Source organism: Lampris incognitus, chromosome 8, assembly GCF_029633865.1.
Source record: "Lampris incognitus isolate fLamInc1 chromosome 8, fLamInc1.hap2, whole genome shotgun sequence".
NCBI classification, from domain to species: Eukaryota; Metazoa; Chordata; class Actinopteri; order Lampriformes; family Lampridae; genus Lampris; species Lampris incognitus.
In genome coordinates this window covers 32,012,912-32,030,051 of record NC_079218.1, presented here as the reverse complement: position 1 = coordinate 32,030,051, position 17,140 = coordinate 32,012,912, and the positions used below count along the sequence as shown (strand labels likewise).

Here is a 17,140-nt window from a genome sequence, read left to right as displayed (position 1 = left end):
CCTGCACAACGTCCAGTGGGGAAGGGAGAGGTGTGACATTCAAAAATTCAAAAACACGTGATCGCTAACGGTCCAATGGGGGAGTTGGTATATGTCTATTGTCATGATTTATTTATAATTACAAAATAGGTGCTTACGTATATCTATGTCTGCAACTGCTGGCCAATTCAGTCCTGTTATTCAACGTGGGCATTTCTGGTTTGCAAATGATAAAATATTTTTCAGTTAGACTTGGATTGCATAATTTACTACTGGTTGAATATGCTTTGTTCTTTGAGAGGATTTTCCAGGTGGTTTCTGTCCGCCAATGACCAAATATAACAGCTTAAAGATGTTACATTCTTTAAACGGTTGTTTCTAAAGTTACACACGTGTGTATTAAACCTCTTTTTGAATGTTCCCTCTGTTAGACCGACGTATGTCTCTATTTTGCTGTTGTCATCTCTTGTCACCGTAGCTTTGTAGAGAACTCCTCTCGTCTGGCATTTTCTTTCGAGGGGGCATGAGTCGTTCACACGGCAGTTGCAGGTGGGGGAGTCCGGTTGTGATGAAGGTTTCATTGTTTTGTTTATGATTCTTGTGTTGTGGGACGACATTATTTGTTGAATGTTAGGCATGCAGCTGTAACTAATTTTGATGGTGTTCCTATTGAATATCTTCCAGTTCAAAAAAGTGCTTACCGATGTTTGTGGCCACGGCATCACTGTAGGGTGGGTTGTAGCAGGTGATGTTTCGTTTTCTGCTACGTTTGTTGATTTGCTGGCAGTCAGTATTTAATGGTGGGTTGTACTTGAGCTTGAAATTGTAGCTGCTCTTTTGTAATGCGTCTTGGTATGGGGGGGTGTAGCTTCATTGAAGATGGACTCAGATGATAATTTTGAGAGTCTTCTATTAATACTTTCTGGGATGTTCAAGATGGACGGTGGGTGGTGGCTTTCTCTATGGACATACTGCAGCGTGTTGTTGGGCTTAATGTATGGCTTGTATGTGCCGTTCCTAAGGTCCATTGAGATGTCCACAAGGTCAATTTGTTTTTTGTTTGCTTCAATTATGATTTTTAGCCCATTGTTTGGGAATATTTTGCATATAGATTTCTTAATTTGCTCGACTTCTCTTGGTGTTTTGCTACAAATTGTTAGCCCATCATCCCTCTAGAGTCCGACATTGATGTCTAGGTCCTGTAGTTGAGACAACAAATACATTTCAACTAGCTCACAAGTTTCTGCTCCGCACCAAGAATCCCACAACACAAGAATCATGAACAAATCAATGACACCTTCATCACAACCGGACTCCCCCAACTGCAACTGCCGTGTGAACGACTCATGCCCCCTCGAGGGAAATTGCCAGATGAAAGGAGTTATCTACCAAGCTACGGTGACGAGAGATGACAACGGCAAAATAGAGACATACATCAGTCTAACAGAGGGAACATTCAAAAAGAGGTTTAATGCACACATGTAGCTTTAGAAACAATCGTTTAAAGAATGTAACCTCTTTAAGCTGTTATATTTGGTCATTGGCGGACAGAAACATTAATTATTCAACCACCTGGAAAATCCTCTCAGAGAACAGGGCATATTCAACCAGTAGTAAAATGTGCAATCTATGTCTAACTGAAAAATATTTCATCATTTGCAAACCAGAAATGTCTACATTGAATAACAGGAATGAATTGGCCAGCAGTTGCAGACATAGATATAGGCACCTATTTTGTAATTATAAATAAATCATGATAATAGCCAAACACCAACTCCCCCCATTAAACCGGTAGCGATCGTGTTTTTGAATGTCGCACCTCTCCCTTCCCCATTGGACGTTGTGCACATGATGTGCATGACGAGGCAATAAATGGTATGTCCTTTCACGGTAGCTTTATTGACAGCTGATGATTGCTTATGGCATGAAACAGGCCTGTACTGTCTCATAAAGATTTACTTGACTCACTGGGTTTTATATATATGTGTGTGTGTGTGTGTGTGTGTGTGTATATATATATATATACAGTATATATATTTATGTGTGTGTGTGTGTGTGTGTGTGTGTTTGTGAGTACATACAATGGGTTATGTTCATATTTGTTTGAATTTTGAAGTTTGCTCAAAGTACACAATGACCTGAGCAAAACAAAAATCTGTTTTCCAGAGAGGGAAAGAAATGTGGGTTGATATGAAAATACCACTCTTTAAACTTTGTTAATGTTTTTGGCATACATAGACTTCACCAACTATTATCAGAAACAGATTTGGTCTTACAAAACAGTGAGAGGATGGCCTGTCCGAACAAGCAGTATAATAACAGGTGGCGATTTTGTAATGACTGCAGTACCTCTCTTTTAATTATTCCTCAGATCTGCTGAACCAACTACAGTACTTGTACCGGCAGCTCACAGTTTTCCCAGTGGTTTCACGTTATCAGATGGGCAAAAACCATCCATCCATCCATTATCGAAACTGCTTACCCAGCTCTCAGGGTCGCGGGGATGCTGGAGCCTATCCCAGCAGTCATTGGGCGGCAGGCGGGGAGACACCCTGGACAGGCCACCACAGGGCCCACACACACACACATCACAATCACACCTAGGAACAATTTCGTATGGCCGATTCACCTGACCTACAGGTCTTTGGACTGTGGGAGTAAACCAGAGCACCCGGAGGAAACCCAGGCAGACATGGGAAGAACATGCAAACTCCACACAGAGGACGATCCGGGACGGCCCCCAAGGTTGGACTACCCCGGAGCTCGAACCCAAGACCTTCTTGCTGTGAGGCAACCACGCTAACCACTGCACCACCGTGCTGCCTGGGCAGAAACCAATTCTACCAATATTGGAAAAAAAAACTGCTAATGTAATATTGACCTGCAGACAGGTCACGTTGCTAGGGTTATATTTTATGAGAATGTTTTTAGCTGGAATAAAAATGTAACATATTTCTAGTTTGGCTCTATGGGATGTGAAAACTGCACAAACTACTATCTCATAACTATGCACATTTGCACTTTATGCAAAATACGTTCTTTACATCTGACCATAGCCACAGTAATATGAATCTTATTTTAGCCACAAAATAGATTTGATCCAACATCATAAAAAAAAGTTTGTGTTTTATAAATCTTATGTGCTTTGTTAACATCTTATTTTTTGCTGTATATCTTTGGTGTACACTTGTATAATGACCCAGTTTCTCACTGAGAGTTAAAGTTCCTCGTTCCCTCAGTGGAACCTGCAGCTGACATGAAAAGAAGCAGCTGGTGACTCTATGTATTGGAGGACAGACGTGCTAGTCTGCACTCTCCACAACCACCATATAGGGTTTTTGCAGAGAACTGGACAAATCAGTATGGGAGAAAGACGGCATAAAATAAAAAAAATAAAAAAGGTTACATATGAACTCAAATAGCATTGCTTGAAAAAATTCGCAAACAATAACACTCATAAATTGGTGTATTATCTTATTTTAGAGCAGTCATTGGCCTCTGGTTGACTAAATGTTCTCACTTTCATGGACTGGATCAACTGCTTTAGAGGTTCGTAATAAAGAATTTTAGGTTTTTTTTTGTTGTTGTTGAAAAAAGATACGGGGAATTTAAAAACAAAGATTTTGCATGAAACCAAAACGTGTCTGAAAATAGTTTTGAGGATGGGAGTCAAATGTGGAAAAAGCATCAAGAAAGGATAACTAAAAAAAAAAGCGGGAGATTAGCTCCCCTTTCAAGTTCCCCCTCTTAAATAAATTTTCAAATAGCCTATGTCTTAATGTCTTCTACCTCTTCTTTAGTCCCCGACAAAAATCACAGCTCCAGGATCCTGATGTTTTGTTCTTCTTCTCTGACCCCCTCCGTCATAGAGCTCAAAGCTCTACTTCTTCTTCTTGAAGATCTTGTTAAAGGGGTGTCTCTTCCGTCCACCAACAGAGTCGGTTTCCTCACAGATGGAGCAGCTGTCCTCCTCCAAGGGGCTCCTCCTGGTGGGGAGCTGTGGGATCCTCCGGCTGCTCCCTGTCCCTGGTGAGGATCCCAGTGTGTCAGGGCCAGGGGCTGAGGCGCAGAGGGAGCGTGTGGAATAGGCAGAGGTGAGGTCAGCGGAGCCACCCCTCAACTCCCCCAGGCTCGAGCTCTTCTCAAGGCCACTGCATGACACCACAAAGGGGGAGGCCCTGTCAGAGCCATGGTTTGGCTGTGGTAAGGGTGTTGATGACAGATGGAGGTTTTTGGAGTCAGAGGACAAGTGGTGTGATTCCCTGAGGGGCAGCGGGAGGGAGGAGTCCGAGTCAGACCGGTTCATGATATCCCTGGAGGGGAGGAAGATAGCAAGAGAAGGGAATGAAGAAACAGAGAGGCACATGGAAGAGAGTGAGAAGGTACAGTAGGAGAAAAGAGAGGAGAATGAGGTTTGTGAAAGAAAATAAGAGAGCAGGAAGGAGAGAGAAAACGAGAAGGAGAAATAGAGACAAAGAGGGAATGAGAGAGAAAATGGAAAGAGACAAGCAAAAAATGGGAAATTGAAACAGCAAGACAGATGCAGAAAAAGAGGATAAAAATGTGAGAAAAAAAACAGAAAAAGAAAATGATTTTAATGAAGAATCTGACATTGCTGCTACAAATGTAGACTATTTGAATGTTTGAATTATTTCAACAAAAGTAAAGACATGGATAAGGGATGGAACAAATGTAGAAAGATGAACAGGACAGGATTAACCAACCACAGGGCCCCCGGGGCAAGCAGGTTCAGTGGGGCCCCTCATCTCTGAATATAGACCATAGGTGAGGGCCCTGAACAAATATGTCTTTTTCTCTATTGTTGTGCTGAGGCAGGGATGAGGCCATTGCATGCTGGACGGCAGCCAGTAAGGAGTCATGTACATGGTCATCATTTGTTTTTCCATTAGCTTTGGAGCTGAAATCATAACTACGAAGTCCCACAGAAAATCTACAATTTTGCTTTCAGTACAGTTTATAGCAGGGGTGGGCAATCTTATCCAGAAAGGGTCAGTGTTGGTGCAGGTCTTTGTTCCAACCAAGCAGTTACACACCTGTGTCTCTTAATCGCAATCCTCAGCAAAGACTCTACTGGTTGATTAGTGGGATCAGGTGTGTAACTGCTTGGTTGGAACAAAAACCTTCACCCGTACCGGCCCTTTCTGGATAAGATTGCCCACCCCTGGTTTATAGGATTAGTGCATGGATGTAAAAATGGTGCCATAGATAATCAACACCATGTAAGATGTAGTCACTGAGTGTAATGTGAATGTAAAACCAGTCACTGAATACGAATGTCACTAAGACTTCCTACCCATACGATCTGGCCACATTCAGCATGGTTATCAACTGTGCCGAAAACACAGAAATGAACATGGTTTGGAACCGTTCCAAGCCAAGCTGCTCACCAATGGAAATATCACTAGAATGGTTTCTGTCCATGCTCAGAACCACTCTGCCTTGCAATGGAAAAGCATCAACAGAGACCGTGTTTTCAGCCTTGATAAAATAACAGCAAAGGCTTTAGAGATAAGGATGGGGAATCATAAAAATAGGTTATGAAAGCCTTTGGTCTAGGGCCTATTTCTACATGAGATCGTATGTGTGCGAGCCTGGTACCCCCAATTTATATTTGGCCTGGTGCCCTGGTGGCTTTAGGCCCTGGAGCATATGCCCACTTGCCCGGTGGTTAATCAAGCTGAGGTATTATAGGTGCACAAGCAGGGTAAGGTGGTGAATGACTTCATGTGTGGAGCGAACAGTTGGAACAAGGCCTTGACATGACTATTATTACGTTAAAGTTCAAAATCCAAAACTATTAAGTAATTTCTGAACATCAAACACACGTTAAAAATGACTAGAAAGATTAAACCTGAGTATTTTTGTTTGTTGAAATGTACCCTAGTGTATTCTTTTGTGTATGTATTTGAAATGTATATTTGTACTGCATGTGTGTCTAAATTGTTTGTATAACAGTATATAGAGATGCACCGATTGCAATTTCTGATTCTTTAAAAGTCTGACCTGCCAATTCCGATTTTTTTCCTAAGAACTATAATTGACAGCATACGCAAACATATTTTTTAAAACTTTTCTTTAATTGAAATTGAAATTTTATGTTCATACCAGAACACTGACTATTAAATAGCTTTTACATTTTCTCCAAAACTACACCAGGATACAGGACCTTGTCTCACTCAAACAAATCACAAAATAAAAAAGTGCTCCAAGTTACTGGACAGAGCTTTTTTTGTACAAATAAAATCCAACTGAAAATAGATTGCAGTATATCCCACATTATCTCAAAGTGAATGGCTCATTACTCTCTGTGCCACTGTGTGCGCGATGTGAACCATCATGTAAATTTGACCGGCACAGAATCAGATATATCTGAGACTGACCAGCCGGTCATCGGTCATGGCCGATCAAGCATAAAATCAGCCGATTCTGGTCACCAGCCAGTTGATTGGTGCATCTCTAATAGTACAACTAAGCTAAAGCTCTCCTTATTCTAGTTCTTATTCTCTAATGCCAATATATTAGTTAGCCATACTAGCATAACTTTTGTACAATATAGACTTTAGAACAGAAAATCAAGTCACTTTGCTTTGATTTCTGTCAAATTACTTCTGGCTCCCAGTGTTGCATTTTAGTACCGACAAAATTCTCGAACAGTGATATGTTAGCCAAACTAGCACAAGTATTGGAGCACCCAAAGACAAAATGTCCATGCAGAGAAAGGTACCCGAAGCTGCCTGAACGAGGGCGTCGTGCCCTAGTCTTCATGGCGCTCCCTGCAGGTGGGAGGCCAGACATCGTCTCCAGAGATTGGAAATAGGAGGAGCGGACAAGAAGAGCAGAAAAGTGAGTGGTGCCCTCAGTGGAGGTGGGAGAAAAAGAGGAAGCAGTCAGGGAGGTGGGGGAAGGAGGTGACATAGAAAGGACCGGGGAGTGAGCAGAGGCAGGGGAGATGGATGGATGAGAGAGGGATGAGGAGAGAGGGGAAGGCGCAGGAAGGAATTCCAGCTGGCCAATGGAGTGGCTGCGAGACTGGCGCACATAGGAGCGAGGGGGGCGATGTGGTGTGTACAGGTCACACCCCTCCTGCGACAACAGCCCAGACAAGCCCCGCCCTTCAACCAACCTCTGAGAACTGTGGGTCAGCGCAGGGTCTCCTATCCTCTGTCGCAGGGGCATCAGACTCGGAGCTACAGGGAAGGAAGGAGCTTCATTAAGGTAGGTCAACAAAGCAAAATCTTTTAGAGATTTTGTTACACTAACTTTAAGGAAAATTCTCTTAAATGTTCTATTACTTTGAAATTTCAGTGTTGACATTTTTCTCAAAGACTGAAAAAAGGTCCTACTGAGATGATGCTACATCTACATACTAAGAAGATTGTTTCACAACAAGAAGGACTTTCATTAATAGTTTCTCATGCTTCTTTCTCAGTAAATTATAACAGTCAATGTAGCAGGACTGAAATTTGGAAAGCTTGTGCCAGGGTAAAATTTGGGCTATTAATCAGTTTTAGTTTGCTGAATTGCACATGAAAAGATCACAGTACCAGTTTTAACTTTTTCATTCACCAAGAGTGAACCAAGGTCCCTTAACTGTAAAACCCATTTGACGTGTTCATTACCCATTTTTGTACTTTCAAGAATTTGCCTCAGTTCGTGGAAAGATGACTTTTTGGAAATAAAAGCCTCCCAAACCAAACTGTTCATACCTGAAAATACCCTGATGGGATCCAATTTATCAGGCAAAAAGCAAATAAAAAGGTAGCATTTTTTTCCACAAAATGTCGTTGAATCTAAATATCACATACAACTAACTGCATGGCTACAATTTAAGATTTTTATTCCAAAATAAGATATATAAGTGACAGCTGATAAATGTCCCATCTTTGCAACATACAACATGGTGAGCATGAGGGCATATTTTGTCACGAAGTATTATTGCCATTATTAGTTACGTTAAGCAATGTACTAAAAAAAAAATTAAAAAAAAAGACCTACAAAACAGCAAGGCCAAAGTAGAGCACTGTGCTGTTTTGTACCAAAAAACAAAACAAAACATGATATCCAAAACATCATTTTGAAATGAAATACATTTCAAAATGATGTTTGGGTTAAAAGCCTTTAATCAAGTCAAAGGAGTTGCACCAGTGTCTACAGTTCATGCTGTTAAACCTGCAAGTGGAGCTTCGCTTTCAGAAGATGGGAATAACTTAGAAGTCCATTCTGGGGAAAAAGAGAGACTAAGAGGAAGAAGAAGCAGCATGGGCCTTCCAGGTCAGCAAAGAGGTAGAAAAGCTTATTTCCAGGATGAGGAGGAAGAGGATGAAACATTAAAAGTTACCAGTGTATTGTGAAATCCTCCATTTCACAACATAAGAATAGCCTCTTTTCTGCGGTGTGCAGGTTTGGTTGGAAGAGACAGAGTGCAAGTAGGAGTTGGAGGTTGTATATAGTTGATTGGTTGATTCATACCTCTATGTTTTTGAAAGTGTAAACTGATCTGTGCGGGGGGGGGGGGTACCCACTAGGGCTTATGAGTACCCCTAAGGTTGCATAGGATCTCTGCAAAAAATTGCATTAACATTCAAACTTTTTGTTTTCAATGAAACAAAGAATTTAGTGGTTCTCTTTGATTGTAAATCAGTGCAAGGTTATGTGATTGTTCTGTCTGTTCTTCACAGCTAAATCCAGAAGTAAATGAAGCTGATATGCCGTCTATGATTCTACCATTCACACAGAGGTATAAACCAGGCTTTGGGAAGGAGAGAGTGAGTGAAGAGTGAGAGAGAGTGAGTGAAGGAAGGACGGAGGGTCCAACCAGGCTTTGGGAAAGAGAGAGTGAGAGAGAGTGAGTGAAGGAAAGACGGAGGGTCCAACTGGGCTTTGGGAAGGAGAGAGTGAGTGAAGGAAGGACGGAGGGTCCAACCGGAGTGCTTCCATGGGGATTGGTTGTCTGCGATGCCACTCAAGGGCCAGAGGTCGCTCACTCGCCGGTCCATCTGCCAGGCGGCGTCTGGAGACAGCCAATCAAGGGAGAGATAAGCATAGAATGAGAACCAATCAAGGGGTTGGAAGTTGGCGACCCATAGCAGACATTAGGTTAGGTGAGAAAGTGAAGCCATATTTTACAAAGTCATACCAAATTTTAATACCAGCTTGTATGCAATTTCATTTCCTCTAATAGGATGCATGAGATTTACTTTAGCAAAATTCATTAGATTTAATGGTGTGAATAGAGCTATTTGATAGACAGAGGGACTGTCTTTTACAGTACATATTGGCCTATAGTACAGCTAAAATGTACTATAAACCATCCATGGATAATTTTTCCCCTTTAGTGGGAAGATTTTAGGGCTCAATAAAGGATTAATATAAGTATTAGATTTATTTTGTTTAGATTTACTAAATAATAGTCATGTCACAGAGTCGACTAGTGTACATGACTAGCATGACTAGTGTCAGAAACTGAACAGAAAAACGAAGAAAAACTCAACTAAATTCCATATAGTCTTCTTTGATTGAAACCTAGCTGCAACATCAGTCAAGCTTTTTTGCTCAGTAACCAATACAGTTTGGTGAATTTCTGAGTTACTAAGAATTTTCAGTTGCATAAAGACTTTACCTGCTAGCTATTGCTAAGGAAATATTTGTGTTCCCTTCTTCACCATCTGTTTAGCTTTCACCCACTTCATAGCAGCGCAACTTTTACCAATGGTATTCCAACAAGTCCTACCATTTTTGCCTCCACCCATTCCTACTCCTTACCTTAACCTCTTCAGGGGAGATACACTACACTGTCGAACGTCTGTGGACATCTCTTGTAATTAGTGGGTTTGACTATTTCAGCCCCACCCATTACTAACAGGTGCATAAAATCAAGCATACAGCCACACAATCTCCATAGACAAACATTGGCAGTAGAATGGGAGGTCGGTGACGTTCAACATGGCACTGTCATCGGATGCTGCCTTCCCAAGAAGTCATTTCACCAAATTCTGCCTGCTAGAGCTGCCTTGGTCAACCGTAAGTATGCTATTGTGAAGTGGTGACAACAGCACAGCTGTGACGTGGTAGACCACACAAGCTCACAGAATGGGATCACTGAGTGTTGAACAATGTAAAAATCATCTGTCCTTGGGTACAACACTCACTACAGAGTTTCGAACTGCCTCAGGAAGCAACATCAGCACAAAAACTTTTTGTCAGAAGTTTCATGAAATGGGTTTTCATGGCCCAGCAGCCGCAAACAAGCCTAAGATCACCATGCACAATGCAAAGCGTTGGCTGGAGTGGTATAAAACACATCGCCATTGGATTATGGAGCAGTGGAAACACATTCTTTGGATTGATGAATCGTGCTTCACCACCTCGCAGTCTGAAGGTCAAATCTGGGTTTGGCGGATGCCAGGAGAACACTACCTGCCTGAATACATAGTGCCAACTGTAATGTTTGGTAGAGGAGGAATAACAGCCTGGGACTGTTTTTCATGGTTTGGGCTAGTCCTCCTTGTTACAGTGAAGGGAAATCTTAATGCTACAGCATACAGTTATATTCTAGAGATGTGTTTGTTTCCAACTTTGTGGCAAAAGTTTGGGGAAAGCCCTTTCCTGTTCCGGCAATGTCCCCGTGCAAAAAGCAAGGTCCATAAAGACATGGTTTCCCGAGTTTGGTGTGGAAGAACTTGATTGGCGTGCACAGATCCCTGACCTCAACCCCGACCAACACCTTTGGGATGAATTGGAATGCCAACTGCCTTATTCCCAATATTAGTACCTGAACTCACTAATGCTCTTTGGCTGAATGGGAGCGAATCCCCACAGCCATGATCCAAAATCTGGTGGAAAGCCAAAGAGTTGAGGCTGTTATAGCAGCAAAGGGGAGGGGGGGGGGACTCCATATTAATGTCCATGGTTTTGGACTGAGAGGTTCGACAAGCATGTGTGTGATGTTCAGGTGTCCACATACGTTGGGCCATGTACTATACTTAAACTTAACCCCTTTTCAACTGTAAAATCTGCAGACTGTATCCTTGTTAAGGAGTTGTTGGAATACAGCTAGGGAAAAAAGATTCACAACAACTATAGCTGTTTTTGCTTCCTTCCTCCTCCTAAACACAACTGTTTTCTGTGGTCATCAACATCAATGTTAATGCCAGGGACTCATTCTAGCTCTTTTCTTTTCAGAGGGTGGTGAGCATGAGAACCTTATCCATTGAGGACATTGGAGCACACATTACAGCACAAACCATTCAAAAGCTGAATACTGTGGTACTTCACTCTAAAGGTTTCTAAAGGAGAACTATCAAGAGATTTTTAATACTGAATCTACATCAGAAAATCTCACTTGTCAGTTCTAAACAAAGCTATTGTCTATGCACATGTGGTAGGTTGGCAGGTAATGATTCCAAACCCTGCCTACCTGACAGGATCTAAGTGGTACAGATGAGGTCAACCCTGCACATCTGTTACTTTGTAAAGGTTAAAACAAATGCTAATATTAATTGGCAAATACTGTCTAAACCAGACTTAACAGAACAAAAATAAATTTTGGGGAACCACTTTAAAATGTAGGCTAGCATTCATTCATTTCTTTCATTCATCTCCAGCCACTGCTCCAGGTTCGGGTCGCAGTGGCAGCAAGCTAAGTAGGACACTCCAGACATCCCCCTCCCCAGCAACACCCTTCAGCTCCTCCTGGGGGATCCCAAGGTGTTCCCAGGCCAGATTGGAGATGTAGTCCTTCCAGCGAGTTCTGGATCTACTCTGGAGTCTCCTCCCAGTTGGCCATGCCCGGTAAACCTCCAAAGGAAGGTGCCCAGGAGGTATCCTAATCAGATGTCTGAACCACCTCAACTGGCTCCTTTCAACACGAAGGAGCAGCAGCTCTAATCCGAGCTCCCTCCAGATGTCCGAGCTCATCACCCTATCTCTTAAGCTGAGCCCAGACACCCTACGGAGGAAACTCATTTCAGCCGCTTGAATCCGCGATCTCACCCTTTCAGTCACTACCCAAAGCTCATGACCATAGGTGAGGGTTGGAATGAAGATTGACGAGTCTTCAATATAGACTAGCATTGCACTAAAACCAAAACAGAGTAGCAAGCTGTGCAAGGTTCCCATGCCTCAAGGAAATGCCTTTTCTCCATCACTCCCAATCCAAAAACCCAACAAAAAGCCCATCAAACCTGTTTTTGTCTTTCTTATTACATCTTGGTTTTGAATATGACCTGCTCCACCACAATATCTAAACACAGCCTTACACCGCAGAGTCCCAGGTGACAGGATGTCCTCATCCATGTCGTCGAGATCGTCAGAGAGGAGGAGATGCTGTGGGGTTGGAGGTCGCAGGCCCAGGAAGGAGGGGTCCAGGTTGAGAGCAGTGGCCAGTGAGGACAAGCCTGGATTGTTGACCAATGAGAAGCCTGTAAGACACTCTATCTGCTGCCAGCGGTGAAGCTTCTCTCTAAGGGCTGCTGTCACCTCACCCAGGGCCTGTCTGCAGGGGACAAAACAAGAAAGGAGAGGAGGAGGAGGAATACAGATAGGTAAGACAGGCCGCCTCTTTGCAGCTAACAACCTTTCTGTAGACCACCCTGTCATCTCTAAGTTTAAAGCCAACAACACAGTTGCCATAGAGCAATCTAACCAGAAGCAATCAAAGTCTAATGTTTCTCTGATACATGGCCCCTCTGGTGCAAGGTCACTAAAGTCTGTGGATCATGCAACACATGCTGCCAAGTAATCCATTTACATAGCATTAACAAAAATACATATCATCCTGATCCAAAAGTACAAGAGCTTCTTTATGACGGTTACCAAAGCTTTGTTTGAAAGATACTAAATAAATAAATTACGTACAAAGCAATGAAGAGTGGAAGCTTACAGTCTCCTTTGTTTGCCATTAGAGATGCTATAATGAAATTACAGCTAGCCAGTATAGTGTAAAGAAGTATATAAGTTGTTGATGATTAAGGTAAGGTTTAGGTGACATTGGGCTATAAGTTAAGGTGAGGTGAGGTTTTTAGCTTTAGTTGAGGTAGGTTTTAGTGGTTGTTTGTGGTTTTAATAAGGTTTAGGTTAGGCCTTGAGCATATAGAGTACAATGCACTAGTGCAAGCGTTGACACCATTGTTTACTTCCCAGAAACTGACCGGAAATTGGCTAACTATCTACTGGCTAAATTTTAAATCGCACCGGGTGCTTGTGGGGTACAAGACCAATATTGGAAAACATCTCTCACCAGTGAGATTATACAGCTAAAGCCTCCTGTTATATGATTTAAGGTTGTGAGAAGTGGTGGAAACATAATGCTAGTGGTTCAACATTTCTCCAAACTCTTAATATTCTTGGCTGCCCAGTCACTCACTTGGCAGTCAGTATCTTGTGGTCAACATCATCCAATGAGGAGCTGTGGGCTACATGGAACGTCCCAAACAGAGAACTCCTTTTCTTCTTGATCTTCTCTGCCTGAAATAGCCGCCATTGTCTTCATCATCATTGTTACCACCATGATATCTACTGTCATTATATAAACTTATATTCTTTCAATATTACAAATGCAGTGTTGTTTTCATATACTGCCACCAAAATAACCTCTGTGCTAGGAAACACTGAGGTGCATGTGAATCTAAGCATTTGTACATGTGCACATCTGTGTGCTAGCATGTGTTAAATATGCTGTACTTGCACGTGCTTGTAGTTGTGTACTTGTATGTGCATGTACGTTTGTGTTTCTAATGTATGTTTCTGTTTACAGCATGTCACTGTGTGTGTCTGTGCGTGCATGTGTTTATTTGCATATGTATGTATCGCTGTGTGTGTACGGTGTGTTCTCTAACCCCCTCTTTAGCCTGTAGCAGCTGTCTCTCTGCGTTTTGTCTCTTGGTGTTGTAGTACTGGACTTCCACCTCATGGGTCAACTGCAGCCATGTTTGCAGGGCCTCAGGAGGGGCCCATCGTGCCCTTGACTCCAGCTCCCTCTCTGCCTTCTTCAGGGCCATACGCACCTGGATGAATAAAGTGGTAGGATGAATGGATGGTAAATGAACAGGAAAGTATTAATGTGTGGAATGGTTAGGAAAAAAGCTACATAGACAGACAGGGAAGGAAGTCAGATAAACAAAAAGACAGACAGAGGAGCTGGATAGTTTATATGCATGTATGTATGTGTGCATGTTTTTATGCATATATATCTATCTACATATCCATGATGTATGTATCTACGTGTGTGTGTGCTTATGTTTTTGTATGTACCTGCTCAAGCTCCTCCTCTGCATATTTCTGCCTACTCCTCTCATTCTCGGTGCCCTCACGAAGCTGCTTCAGCCGTTGTGCCTCCTGCTTGGCTGAGTTGATCTCGTCCCTCAGCTTCTCCTCAAGATTGACCTTTTCCACCTCTACACAGCGCTGTTCCTCCTGGGCCTTGTGAAGCCTAGCGGGAGGACAAACTCAACAGTCACTCTAAAAAACTAGATTCTCTTTTAAATATCATCTCATTGTATTTCTTTAGACGTTGCTAACACATAAGTTGATAAGACAAGATGAGTGATTGAATGAGATGAAACAAAATACGTTATTCAGCAAGACAATAAGTGAGATTGACACAAGATAATGTCAAGTCCAACTAGGTAAAAAGGGTAAACAAAGGTAAGTAATGATCTTTTCCCCCTGTGGTATAGTGTGCTGCTTTGTTATATTCTTGTTTTCGCTTGGTTGTATTCAAATTTGTGCCAATGAAACAATACAGTTTTACTATTACTACAGATTTACTATTTTTTTTTAATAGTTTTTTTCCACCCCTTTTTCTCCCCAATTGTATTTGGCCAATTACCCCACTCTTCCAAGCTGTCCCGGTCACTGCTGCACCCCCTCTGTCAATCCGGGGAGGGCTGCAGACTACTACATGTCTCCTCAGATACATGTGGAGTCAGCGCATGGGAGGATCACGCTATTCCCCCCAGTTCCCTCTCCCCCCTGAACAGGTGCCCCGACTGACCAGAGGAGGCGCTAGTGCAGCGACCAGGACACATACCCACATCTGGCTTCCCACCCGCAGACATGGACAATTGTATCTGTAGGGATGCCCGACCAAGCCAGAGGTAACATGGGGATTCGAACTGATGATCTCCATGTTGGTAGTCAACGGAATAGACCACTATGCCACACGGATGCCCCAGATGTTCTATTTTATAAGAAAATTGTTTAATGTAGTAGATATCTTATATTAGCTACCGGGAGCTGCTCAGTAAAAACCCAATCTATAGTCAACAAAAATGTGAACGCAGAGCTCCAACACTTCAAAGATTTTCTTGATTAGAATTTAATAAATGAAAATCAGTTAACTTAAATAGATGCATGAGACACGTATCTATTGGTTTCAATAGCCCTTGGGATACAGACATGGCTCTGTAGACAACAAATACCCTCAAATCAAGGTATGGTCATGGAACAGAATTCACACCTTAGTATCTGGTGTGACCACCATTTGCCTGCCGCAGCACAGCACACCTCCTTCTCATAGAGTTGATCAGAGTGTCGATTTCCATCTGTAGAATGTTGTCCCACTCCTCCACAACAGCTCTGCCAAGTTTTTGGATTGTGGTGGGAACTGGCATACACTCTCGTATTCACCGCTCCAGAGCATCCCAAAGATACTCAATTGGTGACTTGTCTGATGAGGATGCAGGACATGGAAGAACTGGGACATTTTGAGCTGCCGGAAATTGTGTAGAAATCCTGGCAACATGGGGCCGTGTGTTGTCTTGCTGAAAAATTAGGTTATGGTGGTGGATGAATGGGCCACAGAATCTCATCACAGTATCTCTGTGCATTCAAATTGTCATCGATAAAATGCACTCGTGTTCATTGTCCACCATTATGGGCAACTGCTTCCAATGTTATTAGCAATTGCTCACTCACTCGATGCCATACCCCATCACCCCAGATGTCTGCCATCTCCCCGGTACAGCTGAAACCAGGATTCATCTGTGAAAAGGACTTGTCTCCAATGTGCCTGTGTCCATTGAAAATGAGCTATTGCTCAGCAATGGCAATTATGACGCCGAACTGCAGTCAGATCAATACCATGGTAAGGACGCCGAGTATGCAGATGAGCTTCCCTGAGGCAATTTCTGACAGTTTGTGCTGGAATTTTTGGTTGTGCAATCCAACTGTTTCACGAGCAGCTAGTGTGGCTGGTCTCATGCGATTAGCTAGGTGTATTATCCGGCTGTAGCCTGGGCTTGTGAAGGCAGTTGGACGAACTGCCAAAAGCTGTGAAGCGACATTGGAGGTGGCTTATGGTGGCACAGTGAACATTCATTATCCTGGAAACGGCTCTTGTGGTCATTCCTGGAGTGAACATGCCATCAGCATGTTCTCACATAACTTGTGGCATCTGTGGCTTGGTGTTGCACAGCAAAAACTGCCCATCTTAGCATTTCCTTTTATTGTCCTCAACCTAATGAACGCCTGTGAAGTGTTAATGCTGTTTAAACAGTACCTTGATATGCAACACCTGTCCAGTGCATGGATTTTAATCTTTTCTTTTTTAATTTCAAATGTTCATTTTCAATTTGTCGGCCGAAATTTGAGAGATATAATCTTGTTGTGCACATGCAACCTGTGAAAAAAGGGAGCAATAACGAAAGCTTTGTTTATATTTTGTTGAGCGAACTTACAACTACCACTGCAGTAGTGGGGATGTACAAGCGTTGCACAAGGGAGCACACTGTTTATTCACTCTCCTCAACCACAAGAGTCTGGGGATTTGGGAATACAAGACCGTGTTCTCTTTTTATAGAATTAACCAACTCCTTGTTGCCGCTTTTGGAGTTCTATGTTTATACAACCAGGAGGCGCTGTGTTCATTTCCCCAGAGGGAGAAGAATCACGCAAGGGGTTCAGAGTTAAATGGAGGGGGCTGTTGAAGAGGACGGTTTGGGGTGTATTCATGTTGGAATGCGTTTGTGTGTGTGTGTGTGTGTGTGTGTGTGTGTGTGTGTGTGTGTGTGTGTGTGTGTGTGTGTGTGTGTGTGTGTTTAAGAGAGAGCAACAGGGAAAGTTTTCTTTTCATGCTTTTACATATCTACAGAGCGTGTGTGCGTGTGTGTGTGTGTGTACGACCGAGAGGGAGGGGGAGACG

The 17,140-nt window shown here is 42.7% G+C and overlaps 1 protein-coding gene across 1 annotated transcript in view; it reads right to left on the bottom strand.

The window, feature by feature from the left end:
• Positions 1 to 3,792: 3,792 nt before the first annotated feature.
• stim1b (stromal interaction molecule 1b) overlaps positions 3,793 to 17,140 on the bottom strand; it is an 86,512-nt gene continuing 73,164 nt past the window's right edge. The window contains exons 8-13 of the mRNA XM_056284841.1: positions 14,251 to 14,428; positions 13,836 to 14,003; positions 13,364 to 13,464; positions 12,258 to 12,493; positions 7,124 to 7,187; positions 3,793 to 4,292 (exon numbers count right to left, since the gene is read on the bottom strand). Coding sequence (XP_056140816.1) covers positions 3,860 to 4,292; positions 7,124 to 7,187; positions 12,258 to 12,493; positions 13,364 to 13,464; positions 13,836 to 14,003; positions 14,251 to 14,428 — 1,180 coding nt within the window. The 3' untranslated portion in view covers positions 3,793 to 3,859. The remainder of the gene's footprint in view (positions 4,293 to 7,123; positions 7,188 to 12,257; positions 12,494 to 13,363; positions 13,465 to 13,835; positions 14,004 to 14,250; positions 14,429 to 17,140) is intronic.